The 20,822-nt window shown below is 42.2% G+C and overlaps 1 protein-coding gene across 1 annotated transcript in view; it reads left to right on the top strand.

The window, feature by feature from the left end:
• LOC134983815 (paternally-expressed gene 3 protein-like) overlaps nucleotides 1–20,822 on the top strand; it is a 161,092-nt gene that overhangs the window by 33,885 nt on the left and 106,385 nt on the right. The window contains exon 4 of the mRNA XM_063949439.1: nucleotides 6,251–7,707. Coding sequence (XP_063805509.1) covers nucleotides 6,251–7,707 — 1,457 coding nt within the window. The remainder of the gene's footprint in view (nucleotides 1–6,250; nucleotides 7,708–20,822) is intronic.

The raw sequence follows: 20,822 nt of genomic DNA, 5'->3' as shown, positions 1-20,822 counted from the left end.
GAGTTCGGTGTATATTCAGGCCTTCATATTAACTGGTCTAAGTCCTCTATTATGCCTGTGATTGCCCCCCCCCCTGCTGCTCCTAAAATCTCCCTACCGCTATGTTGGACGGCGAAATTTAAATATCTTGGGATTCAGGTAACCAATGACCCCTCTGACTTTACACCTTTGAACCTTGATCCGATCATGCAACAAATTACTCGTAAATCCAAGACTTGGTGTAAGCTTCCATTGACTGTATCTGGCAGGGTCAGCCTCGTAAAAATGATAATACTACCTAAGATTCTATATGTGGTTCTGCAATCCCCTGTATATATTCATCCATCCTTCTTTAGAAAATTGACTAGTGTCCTGTCTTCTTTAATATGGGCTAGCAAACGTCCTAGAATACAACTGAACACTCTCACCAGGCTGCGCAGCGACGGAGGTCTGGCCTTGCCAAACTTTCAGATGTACTACTATGCCGCTCAGCTGTCTCATATTAGTGCATGGGTACAGGATACTGGCGTCACTTCTCTACACTGGGTATTTGTCCAATGCTACTTCCCCAACTTATCCCCCCTGCAGGTGTTGCTGAGTGGGAGCTTGGCCCGGTTCCTCCCTCCTCTTATATACCAAGCCATGAAGGTGTGGCAGGCACTAAAAATTCTTTTGAAATTTGATGGATTGGACCCGGACACCCCCCTCTGGTATTCTAAATGGCTCCCTGAACTGTATGCGCTCGAGGGGAGGGAAGTTTGGGCCCCTAAATCAGTGATTTCCATAAATCACCTTTATACGGATAATACGCTCAAATCCTTCCAACAACTAAAAGATGAGTTTAATTTGCCTAACTCCTATTTTTTTAGATACCTCCAGCTCAGACATGCCTTGCAGTCCCAATTCGCCAATTCCCCCCCTAAAATTATACCATTTCCCATTAAGACCTTTGTAAGTATGCTGGGTCGAGTTAAGATGATTTCCCATGCTTATGGTTATCTACTCGCCAAACTCCATATAGATCCTTTGACACGTCTCCGTGTCAAATGGGAGCAGGATCTGGGCCCCATAGATGAAGAGAACTGGGCCCTTGCTTTGGAAACTCCGTGCACGGTTACCAAATCCATCAGGTATCAACAGATACAATACTTCCTTTTGCATAGAATATATATGACCCCGGCCAGACTGGCCAAATTCGGGACGGGTCGTGTGGGTGACTGCCCTAAGTGTGGGATGACTGCAGGTACTTTTTGGCACCTCATTTGGGATTGTCCGGTGCTGCGGGCTTTCTGGGCGGGGGTCGGATCGATTCTGGGGAACACAGGGGTGGACGAGGCCATGCTTACTCCGCAATTTTGCATCCTGGGAATGGGTAGCTCTGACTTTGTGTCTGGTCCAGAGGGCCTATATGCTCGCAACATATGTGCAATGGCGAAGGTGAGCATTGCGAGGCTATGGATGGCCCCTAAGGGCCCTACACTCCCCGCTCTTAAGGCACTAATAAACGACACTGTTTTTAAGGAACGATACATTTATATGAAACACAATGCCTCCGCTAAATTTGAAAGAATTTGGTCTCCATGGCTGGAATCCATATACTCCGTCCCAGACCCTACAACTTAATGGTGATAGGGTTACTAACAGGTCCTGGATTTGCCAAGTTATGATCTTCTAGGGCCATAGGCTTCCCTCTCACCCAATGGGTTGTGAATGAGAGAGTGGCTCTGTGCCCATCTGGACAGGGTAGGATTTAGAGTGCTAGTATCCCCCAATGCGTCCTCTTCCCCATAATGTTTTTTGTCTCTTTGTTTTTTTAATTTTTATATTTCTGGGGTTCTCTGTGTTTGGTTTCTGATTGTTTTCTTCTCTTTTAAAGGGTTTTACTCGGACGGATTGTCCGTAAGAGTTATATTTGAGGAGGGGGGGGGGGGAACAAAACAAAGTATAATGTGATTTCATGAATACTAGAGTGTACGGATAATGCAAAATAATGGTATATATAACTGTACATTCCTATGCGCCTATGAGCAAATGACATAGTATGAAAATAAGTCGAAAGTGAATGCTGTTCCCCGATGAGGACATGTCATTACGTGTTTAATGTGTTCCTGTTATGCAATGTCTGTATGCAAACTACTCTCCTTCGAAATAAAAATACTTTATTTAAAAAAAAAAAAAAAAAAAATAGAAGTCCTTGCAGACTTCAGGAACGGCTCCTCCCGACTCGAAGACACAAAAAACACTGAGGCACTTGGGAATATGGTTGGTGGAGGAAGGTTGCACATTTGAATATTTAAATGTGTCTCTCCCTGCTATCGACCGTCCCTAAGAGTACTCCAGTGACCCCTAGTGGATGAAAAAGAAATAATACTGCACAGGAGACCACAAATAGGTCAAATTTGATGGACAAATTGTCTTTTTTTCAACCTTGGATACTATGTTACTATGTAATACAGAAGGAAACTATAGGTCAGTAAGACAATATAGTAAGAAACAATAGGTCAGTTAGACAATACAGTATTAAACTGTAGATCAGTAACACAATACATTAAGAAACTATAGGTCAGTAAGACAATACAGTAGGAAACTATAGGTCAGTAAGACAATACAGAAGGAAATTATAGGTCAGTAAGACAATACAGAAAAACTATAGGTCAGTAAGACAATACAGTAGGGAAATAGGTCAGTAAGACAATACAGTAGGAAACTAGGTCAGTAAGACAATACAGTAAGAAACTGTAGGTCAGTAAGACAATACAGTAGTAAACTGTAGGTCAGTAATACAACACAGTAGTAAACTGTAGGTCAGTAAGACATACAGTAGTAAACTGTAGGTCAGTAAGACAATACAGAAGGAAATTATAGATCAGTTAGACAATACAGTAGGAAATTAGGTCAGTAAGACAATACAGTAAGAAACTATAGGTCAGTAAGACAATACAGTAGGGAACTGTAGGTCAGTAAGACATTACAGAAGGAAATTATAGGTCAGTAAGACAATACAGTAGGAAACTTCTAAAAAGCCTTTTGAAACAAGTTCCTCCTAACACCGCACAACTGCTCAGTGCGCAGACATTTGTGCGCAAAATAAAAAACTTGCAGTAAAACCTATGGAGAATTAGCACTAAAAACTTTTTGCGGCTAATTGGATGGGGAGTTTTTGCGATGAACTGAATTCCCCCATTAAGTGTTTATACATACAGTATGATGTTACATTGAGATTACCGCTGGAGGAAACTCTGCCACAATATTATTGAATATGTCATTTAGCCCATCCTCGTATGGGTGTAATATATCAATATATTCTTACTGAACAGGATTACCAGCACTGAATCAATTATCACCCAATATAATATACATGCCGATGTTTAACAACAAATACACTTGTTTTTTTATTACTTTATTCACCTTTATACATTTACCTTTGTGTTTTATATATCACTGATTTATCTTACATACTTTACTGTACTTAATAAAGGTTATATATTAGTGCACAAACAGGGCAGCACTTTCTCTTCTTTGCTGTTTTATTATTGCAACCATGTCACCTCTAGTAATCCCACACGAGCGTCCATGTCTCCTCCAGTAATCCCACACGAGCGTCCATGTCTCCTCCAGTAATCCCACATGAGCGTCCATGTCTCCTCCAGTAATCCCACACGAGCGTCCATGTGACCTCTAGTAATCGCACATGAGCGTCCATGTCACCTCTAGTAATCTGACATGAGCGTCCGTCTCACCTCTAGTAATCCCACACGAGCGCCCATGTCACCTCTAGTCACCCCACATGAGCTTCCATGTCACCTCTAGTAATCCCACATGAGCATTCATGTCACCTCTAGTAATCCCACATGAGCGTTCATGTCACCTCTAGTAATCCCACATGAGCGTCCATGTCACCTCTAGTAATCCCACATGATCGTCCATGTCACCTCTAGTAATCCCACACAAGTGTCCATGTCACCTCTAGTAATCCCACACGAGCGTCCATGTCACCTCTAGTAATCCCACACGAGCATCCATGTCACTTCTAGTAATCCCACATGAGCGTCCATGTCACCTCTAGTAATCCCACACGAGCATCCATGTCACCTCTAGTAATCGCACATGAGCGTCCATGTCACCTCTAGTAATCTGACATGAGCGTCCGTCTCACCTCTAGTAATCCCACACGAGCGCCCATGTCACCTCTAGTAATCCCACATGAGCGTTCATGTCACCTCTAGTAATCCCACATGATCGTCCATGTCACCTCTAGTAATCCCACATGATCGTCCATGTCACCTCTAGTAATCCCACACGAGTGTCCATGTCACCTCTAGTAATCCCACACGAGCGTCCATGTCACCTCTAGTAATCCCACACGAGCATCCATGTCACTTCTAGTAATCCCACATGAGTGTCCATGTCACCTCTAGTAATCCTACATGAGCGTCCATGTCTCCTCCAGTAATCCCACACGAGCATCCATGTCTCCTCCAGTCATCCCACACGAGCGTCCATGTCTCCTCCAGTAATCCCACACGAGCGTCCATGTCACCTCTAGTAATCCAACATGAGCGTCCATGTCACCTCTAGTAATCCCACATGAGCGTCCATGTCACTTCTAGTAATCCCACATGAGCATTCATGTCACCTCTAGTAATCCCACATTAGCGTTCATGTCACCTCTAGTAATCCCACATGAGCACCCATGTCACCTCTAGTAATCCCACATGAGCGCCTATGTCACCTCTAGTAATCCCACATGAGCGCCCATGTCACCTCTAGTAATCCCACATGAGCGTCCATGTCACCTCTAGTAAACCCACATGAGCGTCCATGTCACCTCTAGTACTCCCACATGAGCGTCCATGTCACCTCTAGTAATCCCACATGAGCGCCCATGTCACCTCTTGTGATCCCACCCATGTCACCTCTAGTAATCCCACATGAGCGTCCTTGTCACCTCTAGTAATCCCACATAAACGTCCATGTCACCTCTAGTAATCCCACATGAGCGTCCATGTCACCTCTAGTAATCCCACATGAGCGCCCATGTCACCTCTTGTGATCCCACCCATGTCACCTCTAGTAATCCCACATGAGCATCCATGTCACCTCTAGTAATCCCACATGAGCGTCCATGTCACCTCTTGTGATCCCACATGAGCGTCCATGTCACCTCTAGTAATCCCACATGAGCGTCCATGTCACCTCTAGTAATCCCACAAGATCGTCCATGTCACCTCTAGTAATCCCACACGAGTGTCCATGTCACCTCTAGTAATCCCACACGAGCGTCCATGTCACCTCTAGTAATCCCACACGAGCGTCCATGTTACTTCTAGTAATCCCACACGAGCGTCCATGTCACCTCTAGTAATCCCACACGAGCATCCATGTCACTTCTAGTAATCCCACATGAGCGTCCATGTCACCTCTAGTAATCCTACATGAGCGTCCATGTCACCTCTAGTAATCCTACATGAGCGTCCATGTCACTTCTAGTAATCCCACATGAGCATTCATGTCACCTCTAGTAATCCCACATTAGCGTTCATGTCACCTCTAGTAATCCCACATGAGCGCCCATGTCACCTCTAGTAATCCCACATGAGCGCCTATGTCACCTCTAGTAATACCACATGAGCGCCCATGTCACCTCTAGTAATCCCACATGAGCGTCCATGTCACCTCTAGTAATCCCACATGAGCGTCCATGTCACCTCTAGTAATCCCACATGAGCGCCCATGTCACCTCTTGTGATCCCACCCATGTCACCCCTAGTAATCCCACATGAGCGTCCATGTCACCTCTAGTACTCCCACATGAGCGTCCATGTCACCTCTAGTAATCCCACATGAGCGCCCATGTCACCTCTTGTGATCCCACCCATGTCACCCCTAGTAATCCCACATGAGCGTCCATGTCACCTCTAGTAATCACACATGAGCGCCCATGTCACCTCTAGTAATCCTACATGAGCGTCCACGTCACCTCTAGTAATTCCACATGAGCGTCCACGTCACCTCTAGTAATTCCACATGAGCGTCCACGTCACCTCTAGTAATCCCACATGAGCGTCCACGTCCCCTCTAGTAATCCCACATGAGCGTTCAGTATTGATCAAGCTCCAGTCTAAGAATCCTAGCTTTTTTTGTTTTTTAATAAACATAAAAGCAATGATTACAAGTAAAAAATGTCAGTTATAGAATTATATATTGTATCCTGTAACACCCTGGGTCTTGTCTACTCATTTTATATTTCCATAATGTATTTTATTTCCAGCAGATGGACACACAAGCAGGAACATCTCAGAAGGACATCTAATGTTATCCCCGGATTGTGACATAAAAGATAATGACAGTAGACAGGAATCTCCAGGAGATATCCCCATTACCCCAATTATACATCCAGCTCTATCAGCTGATCCCCCTGATCCTGGGGAATGTTCTCCTGATCACTCTGATATTGGTGCATCTGTTACAGCTCTGAGAGTAGATACAGTGTTTCCCTGTTCTATAGATGCCAAATGTTTTACACAGAACACAAAGCGTATTACCAATCAGCCAGCTAAGGCAGGTGAGAGGCCACTGATATGTTCTGAGTGTGGGAAATGTTTTACATATAAATCACATCTTGTTACACATCAGAGAAGTCACTCAGGTGAGAGGCCGTATTCCTGTTCTGAGTGTGGGAAATGTTTCGCACATAAATCAGTTCTTGTTACACATCAGAGAAGTCACACAGGTGAGAAGCCGTATTACTGTTCTGAGTGTGGGAAATGTTTTGCATGGAACTCAAATCTTGTTACACATCAGAGAAGTCACACAGGTGAGAAGCCGTTTTCCTGTTCGGAGTGTGGGAAATGTTTTGCATATAAACCAGTTCTTGTTACACATCAGATAAGTCACACAGGTGAGAAGCCGTATTCCTGTTCTGAGTGTAGGAAAGGTTTTGCACGGAAATCAGATCTTGTTGCACATCAGAGAAGTCACACAGGTGAGAAGCTATTTCCATGTTCTGAGTGTGGGAAATGTTTTACACAGAAATCAGCTCTTGATAAACATGAGAGAAGTCACACAGGTGAGAAGCCGTATTCCTGTTCTGAGTGTAGAAAATGTTTTGCACGGAAATCAGCTCTTGTTACACATCAAAGAAGTCACACAGGTGAGAGGCCATTTTCCTGTTCTGAGTGTGGGAAATGTTTTACACAGAAATCAGCTCTTGTTACACATCAGAGAAGTCACACAGGTGAGAAGCCATATTCCTGTTCTGAGTGTAGGAAATGTTTTCCACGGAAATCAGATCTTGTTTTACATCAGAGAAGTCACACAGGTGAGAAGCCATTTCCATGTTCTGAGTGTGGGAAATGTTTTACACAGAAATCAGCTCTTGATAAACATGAGAGAAGTCACACAGGTGAGAAGCCATATTCCTGTTCTGAGTGTGGGAAATGTTTTGCATCTAAATCACATTTTGTTATTCATCAGCATACTCACACAGGTGAGAAGCCGTATTCCTGTTCTGAGTGTGGGAAATGTTTTACACAGAAATCAGCTCTTGTTACACATCAGAGAAGTCACACAGGCGAGAAGCCGTACTCCTGTTCTGATTGTGGGAAATGTTTTACACAGAAACCAGCTCTTGTTACACATCAGAGAAGTCACACAGGTGAGAAGCCGTACTCCTGTTCTGAGTGTGGGAAATGTTTTGCATGGAAATCAGTTCTTGTTAATCATCAGCGATTTCACAGGTGAGAAGCCATTTTCATGCTGTGAGAGAAATAAATCCGGTCTTGTTGAACATATTAGACATTACCCATTACGGAACCATTTACATCTTCTGGAGTATATTTATCACTGTCATGCAATGTTCCTCAAGGGCCAACCTCATCTCCTATGCTTTATGCAATATACATGCTACCATTGGGTGATATAATCAGATGTCATGGCCTGGTCTACCACTGCTATGCAGATGACCTGCTTTTTGCTCCATGTACTGAGAACCTAATACCAATCCTAAATGGTTGTCTAGCTGAGCTCCAGGGGTGGATGATGCCAGTTGGCTGTGACTCCGTCTTTGTGAAACATAATAGAAGCTCACCAACAAAGGACAAGACTACAGCTTTACCAACCATCAGGATTTATGCTTTGGTGTTCAGAATTGCTAAATACTGAACATGTGCTGAATCTTTGTGTTGTCCTGGTTTGTGGCTGACATAGACATCATGTATCTGCCACATACAAATCCTCGTTCTTTCATCTGTGGACCATAGCCAGAATCAAGCACTTGATTCCCTCAGAAGTTCATAGACTACTGCAATGCCATCTACCTGGGTCACCCAGCAAAAGAATTGCAGAGCTTGCAGCTAGTACAGAATGCAGCAGCCAAGCTGTTACCTAACCAGCCCGTTCCTGCCTCCTAACACCCATTCTCTACTCCCTTCACCGGCTGCCTGTAAGATGACAAATCTATTTCATAATTGGCTAACTGACCTTCCCAGCCCAACATTACATGGTCCAAGGTACTAGAAGCAGCTTCTGCCTCCTTACTGCCCTGCTTGCTTGCTTCTACAGATGAAGGACTGTTACCAGCAGTACCAAGAATCTCCTGTCATTCATTTAAGGGTTGAACTTTTAGCTTTGCAGCCCTGACCCTGGAACTCACTGCCTTGCACAGTCCAAGAGGCCTCCACTCTAGAGACCTTCACAAGCAGACTGATGACTGTTACTCACACTATTCATTAATTTACCTCTATTTAGTTCCTAAATAATACATCCCAAATGCTTAGGTCTTTTTTCTGCTGTTTATTTTGTATCTTGTGTTTTGTGTAAATGTGAATGTCTAATACCAGTTTGCACAATCTGTATTGCTGCACGACAATATGGCGGCCATTGGAACGTGTTTTCACTTCTTCTAGTTTGCCTAACTTGTTGCAGACACTCATCTTGATCAGGAGTGTCGAGTGTTTTTTGTGATACAAGATCCTATCCATATATACCCTGTACATTACCATGTGCATTAGAATCACCAGGGTTCCATCTGCAGTGGTTTGTTGTATGTTACATCTATATGGTGCGGATACTCCCCTGTATTTCATAATAAAAGCTTTTGTTTGCATCTAATTATTACATTAAAGCTTTTATTTTGTTATCCGTTTTATATTCCCATCTGAGTAATTACGCCATAATGTCTAATCTCGGAGTGGACCCCAGAAGATGTGAAGAAACCTTGTAAGTGTTCCATCATTCTGTTACGTGTAAGCATACAGGTAAGTGATGGCACGGTGGTCACTGACCGTCACATTCAGGTGGTATAATGGAAGTGGGACTGTCTTGGCTTATTCTAGTCTACTGCAGAAATAAAAAATCAGCCTTTATCCTGCTTATAAAAATGACAAAGCCCATAAATCAAGCTTGGTCGGACAAGATAGAAGCCACATTAATGGTGGCACATCATATAGGCTGAGGACCCATGCTTCTGCTATATATGGAATAACTCTTCGCCCACAAAAATCTTCTCTTCACCATTCACAATGTCCACCATTGCCCCTTCAGAAGGGTCACAACTTTCCTTTGCTTGTTCCACCTACTCCACAGAGCCCATGACCACCTCCATGACCATTTTATGTTTATCTGGAGGCCAGGCATCTGGGAGGTTTGTGGCCTGAGATAGCCACAGAACCACCAGGTAGTGGGCAAGAAGAATTCACAGCCTCCCCAGGAACTGGAGAGCCCAAGGATCTACCCCACATGAGGCAGAGAAGGGTCAACCATAGGGTTTGGCTTGCCTATTTCCTTCCTAAAAACTGCTCTTTACCCAGTTTGGTACCTGTGGGATCCCACTCCAATTTCCCTTGAGAGTCCTTACCCTCACTAATCCCTTCTGAACCTACCAGATCCTTCCCCTTCCAACCACTCCTCCTTTTTAAGCTTTCACCACCTGCTGTGTGAGTCCCATCCAACTACTCCATTCCTTGACTCATTGGTGTAGCAACCCCCTTCTCCCCACCACACTGCTATACTGCAGTTAAGCTGTGAGACTTGCTGCTAGCAGTACTCACTACTCAGCACACACTCACATCATGATTACACAGCTGTGCCAGATATACTGTCTCACTGACAACCAGGATGAGACACTCCCAGAAAGGCATGTATGTATGAGTACGGAGAGAGTGGGAGCAGTGGGGCTACATGACTGACAGCTGAGCCTGTCACGTCAGTGAGGTGACAAAATGCAAGATATAATTACCTAGCTAAATCAGGCGCTAATGCAATGTTACATGTATTAAATGAGCACCAAATATATTGATTATTAGATAGCAGCTCCTATGCGGCAACTGAATGCCTTAGACAATATAGATTGTTTAAGTTTCAATAGAGACATAAAAGAGCGCTGATGGTATGTAAATAAAAATATTTCTAATATTTATTACAGTTCAACACAATAAAAACAGTTCTGCCAATAATAACCAGATAAAATGTAGCCACAATATTTCTGATTGTATATAAACTGTATACAGATTCAGCTGTAATCACTCATGTTAGATCAGTTGTATTTAAATGCAGTTCAATCAGCTGATATGTGCAGTACTGCGGTCCATTAATTAACATATTAGAGTGTAGGAGTACTCCAGTTTATGTATATACCAGAGGGATCCCATTGTATTAAAGTGGATAATTTAAGTAGTTCAGTATCCTCACTTATAGGTCAGTGTTCTCACCCAATGTTGGTAATCTCCGCTGGTTCCCGTCAATAGCAAAGTGCAGTGTGAGCTACAAGCGGCTGCAGGTATCCCTCACAGATGGACCAGAGGGAGATGCCACGAGCTCCGATGATCAGTCTGCAGACAGGGCGTCTCAGCACAGCGGCGGGCGGTATCATTCTGTCCCATGTGACAGCGGTGAGGATCAATGAAATTGTTTATAGTGTATGAATCTCCTTCAATGGACCGACAGTAGCTACAACCCTCAGCGCATTTCTCCGCCACAGGCAAACGGCGGTTTCCTCAGGAGATATGAATACCCAATGAAGATGTAAATGCTTATTTAAACCGTTTGTATCCAATTGGCTTTTGAGTGGTGATATGCACACCTGAGTGAATGCTCGGTGTTGCTTAATTTGTATAGAGTTGATCCACATGATGTAATTAATACAGGTGCTCTTTTGTTAAAAAGAAAAAGGAACTATACAGATAATATCAAGCTTAAACAATAAAATTAGTACTTATAGTAGATAGTGGTGGGAAAACAAAGAACACACTAAGCCCCATATATATGTATATACAGATAGAATTTCTAATGGACAGATACCTAATATGTCGCTTTATTACTTTAACATTAAATATGTCTTGCTTTATAGAGATAATTTTTTATATATAGTTTGAATATTTATCATCCTCTCTATTCCTTTGAAGGGGTTTCGTGTTTCAAGTTATTCCCACCACTTTCTGAAAACACATTCAATATAAAAAGGAATCTCTGAGTATAACCATTAATTTAATTAGAAAGCTCCAAGAAACAAGTATTTCAAAAGAGCTCATAATAACTAGACAGCTAAAATAGCTCAGTGAGTAAATAACTGAGCACCAGTGAGAGATGTCATCAGTTCAAATCCAACCTAGACTCAATTACTTTATATAGAATTCTATATTGTTTTTATGTTTACAGCCATTTAGAATGGTTGAAGCGCACCCCAATAGTTGTTATTGGGGAATACATTTATATTATAGGTTTAATCTATTAGGTACGTATATTGAGAAGAGGCAACAAATAAATCACAAGTTGTGGCAAGATTAAGGTGGAGGAAATACCTACAGCTGTATAAACTATTTATAACCCACCCAAAGCATATCGGACCAAACCACTATATTCAAAATAGTAGGAGAGAAAATATTCAAATAGATGTTCCTAAGATATACAGATAATAATAATTAAATAGAAAAATCTTTTCTGAATCATCAGTCGTTGTGACAGAGACCATCTGAGTTAGCCATATGCATCGTCATATTCAGTGTAAATTGGTGAATATATATATATATATATATATATATATGAGTCTATTGTTGCTCATATCACACTAGCCAAAGAATAATCCAGAGATAGATACAAAGTACCATGTGTATAATATACTCCATAGATATCGCAAAGGATATATATGTATGTATAGACTAAGTTTCTTAACAGAAGGATAAGAAAACAGCAAGGGGGAAAAAAGGGGGGAGGGAAGAAGAAAAAAAAGGAAGCTATAGGATAAAATAGAATAACATACAGATATTGATTCATATATTATTCAGCTCAATGTTTTCGTTGAGACCTAGAGGGAACAAAGTATCTATCATACAAATCCAGTATGCTTCCCTCTTACAGAGGAGGTTATATCTATCCCCACCTCGGAATGTCTGTTTTATATGTTCAACTCCCTGTATGGACAGAACCCCACAATCACCTCCATGGAGTGAGCAAACATGTCTAGGTACGCTGTGTTTAGTTGACTTTTTAAGAATTAATCTTCTATGTTCTAAAAACCTAGAGAGCGTATTGTTCTACCGACATATTGGCAACCGCAAATGCAGGATATTACATAAACCACAAATGTTGTCAGGCAGTTTATATTGCCCACTATATCGAAATATTCTTTAGTTCTATATGATAAGAATTATGATCGTCAGTGAGGTGGATGGGGCATCCCATTCCCAGCTGGAACAGCACACTATATGTAAGAGCCGGAGCGGTGCAGGGCTACTGGCTGACAGCCTAGCATCTCGGTGCAGCGGCAGAAGTCTGTAAATGATGGGAAATAACATCTGGCCCATGGCTACAGTGAGGAAATGAGAGGTCTGTGACAATATAGCTATGCCTCATTTCTTATGTCAGATATGTACTTTTTATCCCCATGTCCCTATACATTCAATTCATCTGTTTCCTCATTCTCCATAACATGTCCATTACTGCTCACCCAATATTGTGTTTAAATCAACCTTAATATTGTTAATATATCCAATTGTGTTACATTATCTGTTACCCTTTGGATAATGTATTCATGTTAGACTTAGTTTTCTATTGTTTACTACCACCACGGTGGACTCTCAAAGGGTGAGTCATATAAGGTACCATTGTCCCTTTTTGTTTACTCCCTATTGTCCAACAGTGAGCTGACCAGACATGGTTGCTCTCTGGCTGATGTAATCACCTTGATTAGAATATGTATTGTATTCCAATGCTGTAAGATCCTTAGACAAAGAAGTCACACACACCCCATGTAATATGAAGCTTCTGGGGGTATAAGTAGAGCTAACCAGAGAGCTGAAAGAGATTCTATGCTCCTTGACTAAGAAGTGATGTTCTGCCAGGAATTTGTGGTGGGAATTGTCATGTGGAATTGGATTACAGAGGTGTGCTGAGCTGTTTATAACCCATTCTGTTCAATAAACCACTGTTGGTTTTTCATCTACCACTGTGCCTGAGTGATTTGGAACCTAGTATCTTCACAGCTACTATCGATGGCGGGTAACTACCTGGCTCTCTTCCTTTGATGGTAAAACTAGATATCACGTATAGTCCATCAATGATTCCTGATCATCAATGGTTGATGGCCAATCCTAGACCAGACCCTGAGAGACCACAGCCACCACCAGATCCACAATGTGTACCTAGAAGCTGCCACATCTGGCACTTTGTTACCCGCCCTCAGATCTACCTTCTCCTACAGAGCCACCTCTCCACATCTAAGCTGGAACTCTGCAGGTTTCCTTCACCACCAGCTTTGATCTCCTTTGCATCAGCATCCCAGCCAGCCTCACACAGGTCCATGGAATCAGCATTATGATAACTTTTGACTCTTTATTTGCTGCAGCTGCTGTATAGATCCTGTGATTTCCTCCAGCTTATTAACCAGCTGCACCAGCTCCTCATTTCATGTAACTCTCCCAGCTGCTGCAGCAGTTTTTTCTCCTGCAGGGTCCACAGGTTATCCACAGGATAACATTGGGATATGATGATGCGACAGCAGATTTGCACCAAATGGTCAAAGCTTTTGGCCTCCCAGCATGCAGTGGGCCCATCCATATATCCCCACCTCCTGGCTCAGGCAAATCAGTTTTTTGTTTGGTGTGGCAGGAGCGAGACCATGGTCAAGAGGGCTTCTGGTTTTTAGCAGCTATAAGCATTCTTATTTTATTTTTATAGTCTTTTTCTTGAGTGATCTTTCTAAAAAGCATCTTACACGCACCTTAGAAAGAGTCGCTCCAACAATTCCCCGCCGAGTCGTGACAATGCTTACCCACGTGTACAGTGCCTTTTTGGCGGGAGTCTGTGTCGGATATACTAGCAAGTCCAGTAGAAGTTACCCGGCTGTGGCCGGCGCATGGGGAGAAGGTAAGGCATCGGTTCTGCTTAGAGGGGGAACATGGACACAGCTGCACTATTTTGGAGGTGACTACCAAACAGTCACTGATGTGGCTGCCACCTAGCGTGGCAGCTAGGCCTTCGGGATCATAGGCTAGGCCTATGATCATAGTGCTAGGCCTTCGGGATCATAGGATCCAGAGGTAGCATGAGGCCATGATCCCTGGGATTGATGTCAACAGTGGAGAGTCAGACTCTCCCCTGGTTGTCCCTCCCCCGGTTCATGACCAGTTTCCTCAGAGTCTCCTGCCATGAACGGTTTTCCGGCTTCCATCTGAGACACTGTGTATCTAAAAGGACCCAGTCGCAGCATAGGCGGCTGTGTGACTGGTGTGTCAGTGTTCTCTTGGGCGTCTGTGTTCACTGTAGGTTTACGGGGCGAGTGTGTACACTATTAGCGTCTGGATCCACTCAGCGTTTGCTAACGTATTGATCAGTCCTGGAAGTGGGGTGAGTCTCCTTGTATCACACTCTACTGAGCCGGGTAATACAGCACTAAGTCTCTATCTACCTTTTGAGTACGAATAGTTGGATAAGTGCCGGATGCATATGAGTCTAATAATTATTACTGTTGTTTCTTTTGCTATGCGTCTGAATACGTTTAAACTCCTATATAAGGTAATAGTTACATAGTTACATAATTAGTGAGGTTGAAAAGAGGCAAAATGCCCATCGGGTTCAACCTGTATTCTGTGATCAGCTGTTCATATTATAATGTACCTGCTGATGTAATGTCTCAGTACCAATTGACAACAATGATTATTACCACTCCCAGTTTAATGTCACTGTGTTAAATGCTATAACCCTGGATACCCTTTCCAGTTAGAAATTTGTCTAATCGGTTTTTAAATGCATTTACAGAGTCTGCCATTACTATCTTCTCCGGCAGGAAGTTACAAATTTTTATTGCCCTTACCGTGAAGAACCCTTTCCTACGTTGTATATGGAATTTTCTCTCCTCTAGCCTCAGCAAGAGCCTACGTGTCCTATGCAGAGTTCTTTTAATACACAAATCCGCTGCTAGCTCCTTGTGCTGACCCTTTACATATTTGAAGATATTAATGTCACCTCTTAGCCGCTGCGTACTCCAGAGACTCTAACCCTTTAATCAATTTAGTAGCCCACCTTCGAACCCTTTCTAGTTCTCATATCTTTTTTATAATATGGTGCCCAAAATTGAACACACTATTGTGTTTTTTGTCCCAAAATGCATAATTTAGCATTTTTCTATATTGAACCTCATTCCCCATTTAGACGCCCAGGCTTCAAGTTTAAATAAGTCATTTTGTAGAGACTCCACATCGCTATCTGAATTAATTACCTTACACATCTTAGAATCATCCACAAAGATTGACACTGTGCTTTCCAGGACTATTCCTAGATTGTTGATAAATATATTGAACAGTAGCGGGCCAAGTACGGACCCTTGTGGTATTCTGCTGACTACTGGTGCCCAGCTGGAGAACATCCCGTTGACCACTACTCATTGTGCTATGTTATCCAGCCAATTACCTATCCATGTACAAATAGTATATCCTAGACTAAGTTCCCTTAATTTGATGATCAGTCTCCTGTGAGGCACTGTTTTGAAGGCTTTTGCAAAATCTAAATACACCACATCCACTGCTTTTCCCTGATCAAGATTCTCGCTCACTTCCTCATAGAAGCTAATTAAGTTAGTTTGACATGATCTGTCCCTTACAAACCCATGCTGACTTTTGCTAATAATCTTATTAACGTGCAGATAATCCTCTATGCCAGGCATTCCCAACCACGGTCCTCGAGGCACACTAACAGTGCAGGTTTTAGTGATATCCAGGCTGCAGCACAGGTGACTTAATTAGTAGCTCAGTTATTTTGATTTAACCATCTGTGCTGCAGCCTGGATATCACTAAAACCTGCACTGTTGGTGTGCCTTGAGGACCGTAGTTGGGAATGCCTGCTCTATGCTATCCCTCAAGATACCTTCCAATAATTTGCCCACTATAGAGGTTAAGCTAACTGGTCTATAATTACCAGGATTATTTTTAGTTCCCTTTTTAAATAAAGGCACTACCTCCGCTATGCGCCAATCCTTAGGTACCTTGCCTGATCTGATTGAACTGTGGAAAATCAAGTATAGGGGTTTTGCTAGCTATGACCTAAGCTCCGTATTAACCCTCGGATGAAAACCATCTGGGCCTGGTGATTTATTAATCTTTATTTTGCTTAGTCTCTCCAGGACAATAAGTATCCAGCCAAGAGTCATTACCTTCCCTATATTTATGCACTACTTTCTCTGACTGATCCTCCCTGGTGAATACTGAGGAAAAAAATTGTTCAGTATTTCTGCTTTTATTTTATCATCATTTATCAAACCTCCCAATTCATCTTTTAATGGGCCTACATTCTCATTTTTTAACCTTTTTCCTTTTTAGGTATTTATAAAACTTTTCAGGATTGCTTTTACTCTCTATAGCGATTTGCTTTTCGTTTACAATTTTTTCTGTGATTACTCTAGCATTTTTATTGCATTCCTTATAATACTGGAATGACTCCTCCCCTCCATTAGATTTAAATGTTTTGAAAGCACGCCTCGTTTTAGCCATTGCTTCTTTGACCTACTTATTAAGCCACATTAGTTTGTTTATAGTACTCCTGTATTTACTGCTCATGGGAATAAATTTGCGAATATTGCTATCAAGCAACCCTTTTAAAGCTACCCACATTACCGTTGTGTCTTTACCATGAAACAAAACTTCCCAGTCAATCTCGTTTAGTGCCTGTCTCAGCATATTGAAATTAGCTTTTCTAAGGTTAAATGTTTTAGTTGTTCCCTTATTATAGCTATGTTTCTTGAAACTTATGTTGAATGTGATCATATTGTGGTCACTGTTTCCCAAGGTCTCCCCAACTTTAGTGTTTGATATAATGTCCACATTATTGGTAATAACTAGGTCCAGAATAGTTTTACCTCTAGTTGGGTCCTCGACTAATTGAGTTAAGTATTGATCCTTTAATGTATTTAAGAACCTGCTGCTCCTAGTTTTTACACATGAATCGCTACTCCAATTTATATCAGGATAGTTAAAATCCCCTAACACTAGGATGTCCCCCATTCCCGCAGCTTTTTCAATTTGGTGTAAGAGTTGTTCCTCGTCATGTACACTAATATCCGGTTCCTTGTAGCACGTGCGAATGACTAGTTTCTTCGCCTCTGTGCCCCCTCTTGTGATCTCAGCCCATAGCGACTTCACGTTATCTCCAGCCTCCCCCGAAAATACCCTCTATTAAGTTTGGTCTTAGAGATGGTTTAACAAAGAGACATACCCCTCCTCCCTTTTGGTAGCCCTGTCCCTCCTGAAAAGAGAATATCCCTCCAAATTCACAACCCAGTTGTGAGAGTCGTCCCACCATGTTTCCGTAATACCTATAATATCATACTGAGACTATGATACAAGCCATTCCAATTCCTCCATTTTACCCGATAGGCTTCTTGCATTCACAAGCATACATCTTAGCTTAGCCTCTCCATTGCTCGTTTGTTTTAGTGGTATCTTATCTATATTTACAAGAGCCTTTCTAGACTTACCCTTACTGACTGTTATTCTCCTCCCTCCCTTTCCACCCCATCATGCTTAAGACAACCTTCCTCACTACTATCTCTATCTGACCTATTAAGACTTTCTAAACCCCCTCCCTGATGTTAGTATCCTCCCTTATGCTATGCACATTATTTTCTATATACCATATTGCTGAGCCATAGTCGTCATTAGGTAATAAATTGGGAATATCTTGGGCAATACCTGTGTCAGTATTTCCGGTGTCAATACCCATGCAAATACCCTTGCATCTGATCTTACGCTCCCCCTTCTCCACTGATCTGCGCACAGAAGTTGTTCTCCCCGGCTGCAGGCTCTCTTCCCCACCGGCTGCTGGTTCCCTCCAGCCGTTGGCTCCCTCTGGCCACTGCTTCCTCCTGGCCGCTGCCTCTTCCCGGCTGCTGGTTGCTGGTTTCCCCCTTGCTGCTGCCTTCTGGCTCCCCCGGCTCGCGGCTCTAACACCTTGCCGCTCTGTCCTCATTTGCTCCCTCGTGTGTGTGCGCCCAACATCACTTCCGGTTCTGGTTACTCAATGCTCTATCTCAGCAATAGGTTTCTACTACTTGCTTGAAATGTATTTGTAGTTGATCATGTGCTCATATTGCTTATTATACTAATGTATAACCTGTGACTACTGAATTTACTATAATTCTGTCAGTTTTTTCTGTCTATTCCGATCTTCAATGCTGGTGTAGAGCAGGGTAGGGTCAGATTTTATGTCACTTTAACGAAATTTAAAGTGATTACAGTCACAAATTGTGTAGTACACTGTTAACTATTATTTATCATGTCTAAGAGCAGCAAGGGTGAGGAAAATACACTCATAGCAGCACCAACGCTCATATCATGTCTGTCAAATCTGGGTTAACCTCTCAGGATCTGGTTCAGAAAAATTGTTTTAGCTTTCACCAAAGTCTCTTAAAAAATCCAAGGAGGACACAGGTGCAAGTTGAACGCCCATGGGCTACCTTTGTACAGGCATTATCCAGTATAGCTGAGTGGATAATTCCAACTTCTGTACCAGGGATAGGTTACAATATTAATCCTTACATGCAGCATCCACCTGGGGTTTATCACATCCAGCGGGGGAAGCAGCAGCCTCTCAACAAAAACAGGCTGAAAGGCCAGTGGTAAGTAAAGCACATAGACATGAAACAACATCTTCACAGTCTACACATGCTTCAGATGAGGATTCGTTGGAGAAAGAAGACTCATTACACTCTGGTTCTGCATACAAAGATGAGGAAGGAGGTCTTAGCTCAGTGGACATATCTGAGTTAATTAATGCGATGAAAGCCATTCTATCCTTAGAATAATCAGCAGAGCCTGTGTTAAAATCTAAGTCACCTGTGTTTAAATGTCCCAAAACAGTCAGGACTGAGTTTCCTGGGTCAGAACAGCTGAAGGAAATTATGGAAGAGGCGTGGGCTACTTCCAGTAAGAAATGTAGAATTTCAAGGAAATGGAATTCCAATTATCCTCTTCCGGCTGAGGACTGTTCAAACAGGGAGGTGGCCCCCAAAGTAGATATGCATGTCATTTGGTTACTGGGAATATCTACATTACCTCTGCCTTCAACATCATTAAATGATGTCATGGATAGGAGAGTTGATGGTTTTCAAAACATTTTTATTTGTCTGGGGCAATCATAAGACCAGTCATGGCTTCAGCCTGGCTGGCAAAAGCAGTGGCTGCCTGGACTGATGCATTGGAAGGGGATCTTTCAGTTGCATTTAGAGAGCAAAAATCTCATGTAGCACATATCAAACAGGCTGCAATGTTTATGGAAGAAGCAGCCTTGAATATGGGTACTATTGCCTCTCAGGCATCAGCTTCAGCAGTAGCCGCTCACAGAGCAGTTTGGCTACGTACATGGAAAGCTGATTCAGAATCCGAAAAGGTTTGGAGTCTTTACCTTTTACTGGAGATATTCTTTTTGGTAAAGAATTAATCAGTATCTTGGAGTCAGAAGCAGACTCCAAAAATGTGAAGTTTCCTTCCACATACAAATTCAAGCCTAAAATTCCGGCTTTTCAGCCCTTTCTGTCTCAAGGGAAAACAAAAGAAGAAGGAGATGGCAAACAGTCCCAATACAACAAGTCTGGTGTTAAAGAAGAATTATAAAAATAATTAAGAGTTCTCCGTTGTGATGATATTCAGCATATGGAATTTATTATCAAAGAAGGAACCGCTCCCAATATTCTGCGCAGAGGAGCATGGACCAAGACAGAATTCATCAATGAGCCTGTGTCTTTAGAACACTTTACATTATTTATACCATAACATTATACAATTATTCAGAGCTTATTTACAAACAAGGCGTACATATAGATTAAATAATGGAGATACATTGGTTGATGAACAATAAGGGGAAATGCCAAATATGGTCCGATTAGCTAATTAAAGAGAGTGGTTTTATCCATAAGATGGCAGACTTGTCCATGAATCTTGAATCTCCTATACATAACAGTTAGATTCTCTAATAGGCTTCGTTGTCATAAAGGTCATTCTTGTTCATAATAACGTGTTGTCCAAATTGAAGGTCCATCAGATATTCCATGATATGTCCTTGTTCTGCCACAAAGTCTCATACAATATCATTGAGCACTCGTTATCTACACAAAGGCCTTGCTACTAGCCACGTAAAACACCTAATCAAATGATGCTCAAGGGTTGTGGGAGAATATTACTCTGTGCATAGTAACTCTATACTAAAAGAAAACACTGTTTAAGGGAACATTAGAATATCAAGAATCAGCACAATTAATGAGACAATACAGGATATTTGATATAACTTCAACATTCCACCGTTTTGTTTAATCTCTAAACAACTATCATATAATAAATCAAATATTCACCATGTTTAAATG

This window comes from Pseudophryne corroboree, assembly GCF_028390025.1.
Source record: "Pseudophryne corroboree isolate aPseCor3 chromosome 3 unlocalized genomic scaffold, aPseCor3.hap2 SUPER_3_unloc_25, whole genome shotgun sequence".
NCBI classification, from domain to species: Eukaryota; Metazoa; Chordata; class Amphibia; order Anura; family Myobatrachidae; genus Pseudophryne; species Pseudophryne corroboree.
The sequence above is the reverse complement of the archived record's forward strand: the minus strand, read 5'-3'. Positions and strand labels throughout refer to the sequence as shown.